The following is an 11,520-nucleotide window of genomic DNA, read 5'->3' as shown; positions in this document are numbered from 1 at the left end:
CCTCTTTGTAGCTGAGATTCTTGGTTGCATGATAAGACATAATGAAAATATCAAAGGTATAGTTATTTATGATAATGAATATAAACTGAATCAATATGCCGATGATACTGAACTATTTCTGAATGGAACTGAAGAGAGTTTGTACTCTGCAATAGACACAGTTAATACTTTTTACAAGATGTCAGGTTTGAAAATTAATGTGGATAAATCAAAAGCAATATGGATTGGATCAAAAGCTAAATCTACTGATATGATATGTCATGATCTAAAAGTTGAATGGGTAGTTGGTGAATTTGATGTACTAGGTATCAAATTTACACCAGATCTTGAAGATCTATGGGTAATCAACACTAGGAAAAGACTTGAAGAAATTAATAGACTCCTAGCATCTTGGAGAAAGAGAAATTTAACACTTATTGGTAAAATAACAGTAATAAAAACTCTAGCAATCTCCAAATTGGTTCATATTTTCAATTCCCTGCCCAACCCACCAGCAGATTTTATTACTTCTATTGAAAAAATGCTTTTTAAATTTGTTTGGAATGACAAGAATGACAAAATAAAGAGGAATATAATAAAAAATAACTATAAAGAAGGAGGTTTGAGAATGATCGATATTAAAACATTTATAGACGCTTTGAAATTATCCACGTTGCGACGATACTTCGGAAAAGGTGATAAGGAAAATCCATGCAACATACCTTTCAAAGACATATTTAATTTAGGAGCAAATTCTGAGGCCTACATTAAGATTGAAAACCCTTTTTGGCAGGATGCACTGAAAGCATGGCAACTATTTCACCAAAAACATTATATTGACCCAAATAACATCAATGAAATTCTATCACAACCATTATGGTTTAATCACAATTTCAAAAATTCATTAAACTATATAAAGAATTGGGCAGATAAAGGGGTTATTAATATTAGGGATATTTGTGACGAAAATGGACTATTGTCATTGGAATCTTTAAAAGAAGTATATGATATCCAAGGTACTTTTTTAGATTATAGATATTTACTACACACATTTCCAGATTCTTGGAAAAATACTCTAAATCAATGTCATTCAATACCAGTCTGGGATTTAAATATTAACCATTGCCAGACTTGTCTCATAAAAACATCTAAAGGATGCAGAACTTTTTATGATAAACTTATTTCCAATGATATATACCAAAATGTTTGTAAAAAGTGGCAGCGGTTTTTCCCAAAAACAGACTTTGACTGGGAAAAAATATTCACAGGATACAGAAAAGATTTGCGAGACACAAAACTCATAGATTTTCAATATAGATTTCTACAAGGTGCTATTTATACTAAAAGAGAATTGCTTAAAATGAAGAAAGTTGATAGTAGTACATGCTGTTTCTGCAAGGATATAAATGAGACTGTTTGTCATGTGTATTGGGAATGCCAAGTGACCCAAACATTTTGGAGAAAATTACAAATTTGGCTCAACAATTCATTCCCTCATCCATTTCACTTTACAAAACATATGGTTTGGTTTGGTACTCTAAACCGAAATACATTACTAAACCACATCACCCTTGCAGCCAAAAGACACATTTACATATGTAGTATTAAGAATATACATCCTGATATGACTTCATTTACAAAAACCCTAAAAGAAATATTCTTTGTTGAGAAACATATATGCCAAAAAACTAATAAAATAGATCATTTCAGTCATAAATGGGGCCCTCTTTTCCCAGTACTTGGATAAATTTTAATCTTCCTATATACCTACCAATCACCTATATCAACCTGTATATGTCTATTACCAAAATGTTGATATGATTTCTGTATATCATCCATCCATATGTACCTGTGTTTTGTACTATGTGTAATCACATGAACCAATAAAAAAAAAAAAAAAAAAAAAAAAAAAACTTTCAAATTTTAAAAAGCGTTAGATAAACATTGAAAACAGAAACAGAAAGAGTCACAGCATAGTAGAAGCCTTATGTACAGTATACAATAAATGAAAGTCTCACCTTGGTAGGACGGACTGGGCCCTGTCCCACTTTTGAAATCTTGCAACACAAGCCAGAACAGCTGCTGCAGTGTGGGGATCTAATATCGTGTATGCCACAGTGGTGTTTACTGCAGTGGGAAGCTTTCGCTGGGCATGTGGCGATTCAACGTATCGGGTTGTTATGTGGGTGTTGTGAGGTTAACTGATAGTGCAAGGAAATGGGCGACAAAGTCAACAAAAAACGAAAAATAAAGTTTGTAAATGGATGTTATTTGGTGTTAAACGCAGAGTGTTGAAACGTCCGAGAGAAACATGTTTCTATAAATACATCAGCGATAAGTATACTTACTGCCATCCGAACATCAGACCTTTGATATGTTACACATAATTTAAAATAACGGATTATATCGAAAGTAGAATTGCTCTTTGGTACATTTACATAAAAGTCGCCACTGATAGGACCAGTGAGCTGCGCAGTCTAACAAGCAAAGCAGCTAAAAATATTTTATTTTAGTAATATATTTTACCAATGCATGGGTTCGATTCCCCACATATGTACAATGGATGAATCTCTTTTCTGACGTCCCAGCAGTGATATTGCTATATTTCAAATAGGGACTTAAAAAAGTACTCATTCACTCACTCACTCATTGATTGCTTCCGGTGTTACAACGGTACGTAGTAGGATAAACAACTTGACAATTCTGTTGAAAATCGAATAATGAAAATTGAACAACGTCACGATTAAAATGTCATTGTGGTATCAGTCACAGTGTCGGCTGTCTTAAATCATAATATCCGTACGCATCTTGCAAGTGAGGTGGGCCCTGGGCCCACCTTACTGTAGCAAAACATCATTCTACATTTTCACTATGGTTCCTGTATTCAGAAGCTAGGTCATTTCACTCTCTCACTCACATGTCATTTCATCCTCTCGTCCAATCAGAGCATGTCCGACTTACACACTGCATACCTTTGTAACTTCTTTACAATGCTGAGAGAAAATTACACCATTGAAAAGTAGGGGATATTCCATTTTGCCAGCACACTACTTGGCAATGACAATGTATATGAGAAAAAGTAAATTTATACATCTATGTAGATGAAAGACTCCAAAAGAAATGAAACGAATTGTTCGCATGCTCACTTGTATGTATCATACAATACACACATGCCTCACAGAAAATCAAAATCTCAATCAATCGAAATCTAACTTTATTTGAGATCATACTGTACACTCAAACACAATGTATCTGTTCAACAATGACAACAATTTATGGTCAGTTCTATAGTGTAAACAAAATACATCATAGGCTAATTACCTATTCTAATTATTTTTATATATCACTATCCTGCCATGACTACAAGTTCTGTGTTCACAGAATACACATTCACCTACAAGCCAAATAAGCTGGAATTAACATATCTTCAAAACACCTACGAATCTCCTAAAACAAATGTACTGAGCATGCATATATATCTTTTGCCTTAAGCACATTAAATTTTATTATAAAAAGAGAAAGAAAAGGCCAAAGATTGGCAAAAATCTTACATGCCTAAAATTAATGCCGCTCCATAATACACGTGAAAGTTTTGATTTATGTGTAATGATGTACATTCTAGGTACAATGAGCCATCTCTGAGTAATACCAATCCTGGTTATCAACAAATTATTTCAGCTGCTTTTCATGGCCTGTTCATGAAAATAAAAACATGATACACACTTTTGCGACTCAAATCGTATGTGTCCTTTGTATAGCACGGCACACTCGCATAGTGTGTACAGTATGCGATGATGGTTTCTTTTATATCCTTGTACAATGGTAATATAATATCTAAACAGACATGTGTGAGAGGATGTAGACTGCAATTCCGGAGAGATCTATAATGAACAATTTTCATTTTAGTAAAAATACAAAATATATTTGGTTATGAACAAGTGTATATAGTGTGCAGGATAATTCGTATGATTCTATATGTATAAATATACTGAACAGGAAAATAAACGTAACATGTTTTGGGGTCATGTTCTGTATATAAAGACATACACATGACCGCTTACTTTTATGAGATTCGAAAATTGCGTTTCTTTTGCTTTTCTGTATAAAAGCAACACAGTAAGTTCCTATAATGTGAATACCAACGTCACGATGCTTAATGGTTTCTGAGGGTCACTAGCTCATACAAAATGTTTGCAGTATATTGACAGTCACGCAGATGTTCAGACAGCAAAACTATACAAACTTTGTTTGTTCAACAACACGCCTCTCATATGACAGGTAATATAACATTGAACGCTAGAACACAATCGTTTGATATATTGTTGTTTCTAGTTTGAACACAGGTCAAGTTGATATGTTTCATTGGCATTTGATCCTAACAACTGCCGCATAACTGTTACGCTTTAGTGTAGATCATACTACCGTTTTCAAGCATGACTAAATTTAGAACATGGTGCCAAAATACTAACAGTACCAGTCTACATTCACCGCCACAAGCCACCAGTTATAAATCATCATATGTGCAGACTAGGATCTCACTTAGCCATTACTTTTCTTAACTTCCAACCAATGTATCTTTAATTCAGTTGATGTGGCTCCCTAGTATTCATGTGGCTTTTGTCACCACGTCATCTGTGCATATCGTGTTATCACAATACCATCCTTCAGTTGCTGTTATTGAAAAGGTCCTCTATACATTCAAATAACATTCAAACCCATTTGGGGTTTACAAATAAGAAAGTTCCTTAACTACAAGAAGCGTACATATTCATATGTAGGTGGAATCAATACTGAGAATTCAGAAAAAAGCAAGTGTTTAACAGGGCGAAGCGGTGGATACCTCGAAACGTCCACTAATTGCTACATATACACACATAGTAAAACACAATCAAGTAACGTGTGGGTGCCCCCATTACGGTAAACAATGTCTTTACGTAATGTTGGATGTCTTGCATAAAGGATATATCAGTGCATACAGTTACTCTGAGTACGCTAATAATGAAAGTCTTGCAACAACTGTTCTTTATGATCCTATTGTGTTCATATTTCAAACAAACGCACTTCGTTTATCTCACATTGGTTGTTACCGCATTGGATCATTCTGCATTAGACCTTCTATTGCAACAAGAGAGCAATTACCATCTCATTAATGTGCAACCATTAGATTATAGTCATACACACGTATCACATGGATCACCTATCGAAATTTAGAATAAAAAACGTTTCTTTACGTCAGTGAATTCTCGACGTTCTTTCACTTCACTTCCGATAACGTAGACGTCTCGATCTATACTTTCGACTAACTGAAGACGGGTGACGGAGTTGTCTGGGATTTTTCCTTCGTCTCCAAAAGTGAGGACTTGGATATCGCATTGAATGTTTGCTCTTTTTCTGAGTCTCTGGATCAAGAGTTTCTTTCGTTTCCTTTGGGCTTTTCTTTGGACGATTGCGATGAGGCTTCTTTCTCATTGGTCGAAAACGACCGTATCTCGAAAGGCGTACACGACATGGTGGGTTTGACTGCGTTACAGTCGCCGGTGTGGTCGTTTTCACTGCAACTGTCCTGGACAATGTGACGTTACCCAGGACTGTGACAGTAGAGTTCAAAGAAACATCAGATGAGTTCGAATATGTCAGATTTGCTGAAACCACAGCAACGGTGTCATTTCACTGAGCAACAGTGTCGTTAGCTATTGCTGATTCGGTTTGATTAAAAGCATCTATATTCAAAGTAAAAGCGTTGATAAAAGCAGAAGAGTTACCAAAAGAAGTGGAGTTTATACCTTGCAGATCTCCACCTAGACTCTCGTTAATAATGAAACTGCCATGCTTCACTTTCATTTACATTTGGAGCAGGGATTGTGTTGTTACTTGATAGCGTAATATTGGCCAGTTGATCTGTGCTGTTCATGATCATTTCTGGAATAGTCAAGTTGATATTAAGATCCGGCATAGTATTGTTCCCCAGTGACTGATTAACTTGCTTATATGTAAACATACTGTTTCCATCAGTGCCAGTGATGTTAACACTCTGACAAACGGTACTGTTGGTGTCTACAGTGTCATTACTTCCAAGCATATCTTTGTCAGGTGTTGATAGTATTATAATAACCTTGACCTTATTGTAACCTTTTTAGGGTTTATATGTTGTCTAGGATAATTATAATACCTAGAATTGTTGTCGGGGAATTAGCATGGGACAGCACACCTTCAAAATAAGCAAGAGAAGCATCAATTAGTGGCCAGTCTTTATTCGGCGCATTTCGTGAATCATCACATAATAAAACATCAGCAATATTTCAAACTTCTACAAATAATACATATAATAACCTGGTGAATTAACAATTACATAAACCTTACTGACAAAATACCTTGCAATAACCAACTGCAAGGATTACACAGTAGTGAGGACAGCACAGCTGAGAAATAAGCGTGGAGACTGATGAGGTAACGCTACAGTAAGACACGTAGTGCATGTGTTATCAATTACTAAAATGATCTTCTGTTTGTGGAGGTCGTAAATGTTACGTCCCAGCTGAACACAACTTAAAGGGAGTAATAAGAATACACAAATAATGTACACGTCAGTGTGCTAGTTGAATCATATGACATCTTTACATCTAGACTATCGTGCGATACTTAAGATCATATGTCGAACAGCATGTTATTGAAAGTGTTCAACGTATGCATAATTAGAGCTTAACAATACTGTAAACGTAGCAATATTGAACAGCAGAATGAAACAACAAGGTTTATGCGCGCTCCCTAATTTTGCGTCTACAGTATAGTTATCTCATGTAATACATTTGAATTAAACGCACACAGTAATCATTTAGAATTACATTCACGGGTATACATTTGATTGCAAACGCAATAAAATATACAAGACGTGCACAATGATTTCTCTGCTTCCACGAGACCGATTATATGTAAATGCGATTTACTGAAGTTAAATTATGCCTGAATCTACTAGATTATACTCTAAGATATTTTGATGTAGACTAAATATTTAGGCTGGCGTTACAGGTCTTAGGTCTTATTTAGGTCATACCTAACTAAAATATTCCCAGGTGTACTTAACCTATACTGCATAGTTAAAGTGACAGTGTACAGCATAAACTAACAGTATGGAACGCAACAGAAAACAGGAAACATGAACATAATTTAGGAACATACATTGAATGAAATGAACATGGCTTACCTTCAAAATAACCAAGAGAAGCATCAATTAGTGGCCAGTCTTTATTCGGTGCATTTCATGAGTCAAGTACCCCGAATAAAGGTCGTTACATATACCACCGATTCTCTCCGAGTTCATGTTGCATATCTGCACTGTCGCCTATCTGAATTTTGAGATTACCAGCGTAGCTTCAAAGACTCGATAATGCAGAAATGACTAAAATTATCTAACTGTTTTCTCGGCGAGTGTGTTGTCATAGAGTAATCTGTACATTTTTCTCTTGATATGTAGTCTTAACGATAAGTGCATAACGCTTATCAAGGAACTTAGTACTTAAGACGAGCGCATATCTTACTGACGAATTAATATACTTGGAACGCACGTAATCTTAAAGCTTAACACACAATACTAATTATCTTTTAACTACGAAAATGAAGATCACCAATAACAGTAAAATATTCAAACTGGGTCGTTTAGTGCTACTCTATCATCTCTAATATTTATGTAAGACCGAGGAAAATATGGGGTATTTTAGAACTATGATAGTATTCTGTGGGCAAGATCATCAGCGACAGCTGTTTTGGGGAGGTGGTTGCAGAGTAAATGTCCCCGTACTTGTTCACGAAAGCTTTGATATCAGTTGGTACAGGAACTGTTGCTCCGGGAAGGAACTGATTCTGGTTACCGTTCAGGGCCCGCTTGCACAGGGCAATCTTAGGTCCCTATAATCAAGTTTACAATCACCATACAATTGCCCTAATCCACTTGCACACGGACGATCTTAAGACAGCATGGATTTAAGATCGCGATCTTAACTAAGATCGAACTCTTCAACGTTTCTTAAACTCGACTCCTGTCTACAGTTGTCTCCAAGTGCGCATAGCATGCAGCTCAAATATAACGTGGAACTGGTTACTGCACACAAATGACATTCTTTCTTTAATCGCACCTTGCAGATTTTTCATGACAACAAAACAAAGTAAAAAAAAACCGAACTACCCCAACCCACAAATCTTTGAAGGATATAATAACGTTGAAGAAGGAAGCGATAACGTGGAAGGTAACATGTATAATTACTCGTACCTCAAGGGTTATTCTCTACTTTTTCTACATTCTAATTCTTTTATGAACTAAACACGTGATACTGCAACCACATAAATATCATGTTTTATGCAGATACTGAGATACAAACAAATACATTAACAGATTGGGTCTTGAGTTACTGGTCTAATAATCATGAAATTAAAAGATAACACATAAATAGAATTTCCTTATGATGTAACACCTAAATGTACCTGTCACCATGATTTGTCAGTATCTGTCAGCTGAGCATAGTTTGGCATCGGTGTTATTTCGAGTAAAATCCCTTATATGTCCCACAAGCATTAGACTTGTAAAGATATGAAAGTGTGACATGACTGTGGGAGTGTTTCTTGATAATTATTTTTTCACTTTGTTAAAAAAACGTTTTACGCAAATTTCACATACCCCAGCTAGTGTGTTTTTCCCGTTTGAAATACTTGTATTATATTTAAAATGCATAGATTAAAACTCTTGTCTCTCGTCATATTCAATTTTTACAAGTAGAAAAATACATAATTTTGTACGTTATCCAACTTTAGATTATTTCAATGATAAACTAAGACAAAATCATTTACCGAAAAGAAATATGTGGAGATCTGTTCTGTCACAACAGATCATGCATTGTATTTGGGCATGGCGGATTGGCATTGCAACGGCCTAATCTGCAAAGGGAAACCACTCCCATCTTGCGTAAAAACTAAAATTAGCTGCCCTAGCTTGAGTTATTGAAAAGGTCATGGCCAGTGCTAATCGCATGTAGACACCTTTCGTTACTATCCTTTCCTTGTTTATCGAAAAGGTATGGTGTTCATACTTTTTCCAACATTGAATCGGGTGAAAACTGTCCTCTATGATATCGACTCGATAATGATGTTGTTCACTACCGCAAATAAAGATATTTCTGACGTGAAATCAATGTTGCATTCTCTGTGTCGCTGAAGTGTCGAGGCGAATCATACAGTTTTATGCAATACGAAAGCAATCCCCGAACGTAAAGCTAATTATTTGCGTGATATTGACACCAACTTGGACGCCATTTTCCTACTGACTACAATGATCTTAGCTCCTTACAATTGGTTCCGACCAATTGTAAGTTTTGATTTGATTTGATTTGAACTTACAATGATCTTAGCCTACAATAGTTTTGTGCAAGTGGATGGTGATTGTAGCCGAAGCCTAAGATCGCGATCTTAAGTACTTATCAATGATTTAGCTCTAAGATCGTTTTGTGTAAGTGGGCCATGATAAGGAAATCCGGGGTATTGGAAGGGAAACTGTAGTTGCTGGATGTACGGGTTATATTGAGGCTGAGAATTTTCAGCTGGAAGATGAAGAATTGGGACCTTACCACGGTAACTTACAGGAAAACATATGACTGGATTGTGGCGTGTGGGAACAGATACGACTGAATATTTCCCCGTTTCACCAGAAGGAATAAGGAACAATTTCATTTTTTCTTCGGGTAATTTCATATCGGGGAATTTGTCTCTGTTGAAACACAATCTCTTATGCTTTTCCTTAATTGAAACAGGAGGACTGATAGCTTTTGGAATCTCATATACGGGTATTTGGGGTGGAGGAGGAACTTGAGGAGGTATTCCATATGGTGGGTATTGGGGATACTGTGGATACTGGGGATACCGTGGTCCGTATGGATAGGGAGGATACTGAGGGTATTGAGGGTTCGGTTGATACTGAGGAAATTGAGGGGATTGGGGATTGGGATATGGTGGATATTGTGGATTGGACTGAGAATAAGGAGGCACCTGGGGAGGTTGATTTCTGGGCTGTGGTGGAACCGGTGGGTTCCCGTATGGATTGTAAGGGTTATAGGGCTGGTATGGGTTATAGGGGTTTTGTGGCTGAGCCACTGGTGGAGCCGTCGTGATAGATGGGACAGATGTTGTAGTAGCTGAATCAGTCTGTTGTCTAGTGGCAGGTTTGGTAGTTGGAGGAAGTGTTATTTTTGGTGGTAGCACCGTGGTATCAAAAATTCTAATATCCGGTGTTTGGGGAGCAGTCGTGTCATCCTTAACTTGAGAGTTAGTTACACCAGTCGAGTATGACAATGACACCTTTGCATCTGCAGATGATGATGCACTTGTTTGGACCTTAGTGTCCATTGCTGCACTTGGTCCCGTGACTACCGTGTATCCCACTGACTCAATGCCAGGCGTCACACCTCCCCGTGGCATTGATGCTGCTCTCAGCAGTTCGGCATTGATGCCAGTAGATGCCCCTGGTGCTTCATCTGAAATTTGACCAGGAACAGTGGCTGAAGGAGAAATATCCATAGATGCGTTCCCGTCGGCGTTAACACCAATTGTGCCACTGAAAGTACTCTCCACGTGTGGTTGGCACATTGGCAATGTCAACAAGAGTTTCGTTCATATCCATCATTATTCTACAAAGAATTCACGTTCCCTAACAGTCATATATTTTACTGACATAGTACCGGCAAGTCGATCCGAACCACTTGTTCACAGATCACTGACTGCTGTGGATGGATATTTTTTTTTCATGGGCGGGATATATATGATTTATTCGCCCACCGGGCATACATGGTAATTTGCTCAGTGTCAGAGTCAATCAGAGATGGACATTCTCACATAAGATAAGTCCTCGAAAATCCGAATCCCAAAACTGATATATCACATGTTACCTTTGCTTCAAGAAGATATTTTTTTAATGAAATATGGAACGCGTTTTGTCGTTTTATTTATGGTCGCTTAATAAGCTCACTCTGGTCCTTAGAGTGAGTGAGTTAGTTTAAGCCACATTTGGCAATATTCCATCAATATCACGTTGAGGGATACCAAAAATGGGCTTCACATATTATACCCATGTGAGAATCGAACCCGCGTCTTCGGTGTGACGTGCGACCGCTTTAACTACTAGGCTTCTCCACCTCTTGTCCTTAGAAGCTAAAATATCAACTACTGACGCTTGGAGACAAACCTTTTTGAAACAGGAATTTCGGTGAAGGTGGCCATGTCGTCGTGGGTCTGTCGTCGGTCAGGCTTGGTTCAATGGGTGTAGTCGTTGCTGTATATGGGCCTACTGTTGTCAGTGTGGTGTAGAATGATGATACATACGTGGATGTGGGAACAGCAGTTGTGCTGGTAGGGGTAGCTGTCGTTGTTGTTGTTGTCGTTGTAGTTGGTTGAGTAGTTGTCACTGAACAGGAGAAGCTGTATATTTAATATACAATCTAATAATGTTTATAGATTTACGATCCGAAAGAAACTCCGTTCTTAAGAAGGATATTCAACACAGCA

The 11,520-nt window shown here is 37.2% G+C and overlaps 2 protein-coding genes across 2 annotated transcripts; both read right to left on the bottom strand.

Annotated features, from left to right (window-relative positions):
• Positions 1 to 5,238: 5,238 nt before the first annotated feature.
• LOC137283934 (protein spalten-like) lies at positions 5,239 to 7,297 on the bottom strand. The gene is given in 3 exon segments (XM_067815607.1): positions 5,239 to 5,809; positions 5,811 to 6,108; positions 7,270 to 7,297. Coding segments are annotated over 3 exon segments (897 nt in total).
• Positions 7,298 to 7,659: 362 nt separating this feature from the next.
• Positions 7,660 to 10,605, bottom strand: LOC137283933 (uncharacterized). Its single transcript, XM_067815606.1, has 2 exons — positions 9,485 to 10,605; positions 7,660 to 7,849 (listed from the first exon to the last, which is right to left on the bottom strand). Exons 1-2 carry the CDS (start codon positions 10,603 to 10,605, stop codon positions 7,660 to 7,662), a joined length of 1,311 nt encoding a protein of 436 aa, XP_067671707.1.
• Between the last annotated feature and the right edge of the window lie 915 nt (positions 10,606 to 11,520).

The sequence above is a fragment of the Haliotis asinina genome, chromosome 5 (assembly GCF_037392515.1).
Source record: "Haliotis asinina isolate JCU_RB_2024 chromosome 5, JCU_Hal_asi_v2, whole genome shotgun sequence".
NCBI lineage: Eukaryota > Metazoa > Mollusca > Gastropoda > Lepetellida > Haliotidae > Haliotis > Haliotis asinina.
The sequence above is the reverse complement of the archived record's forward strand: the minus strand, read 5'-3'. Positions and strand labels throughout refer to the sequence as shown.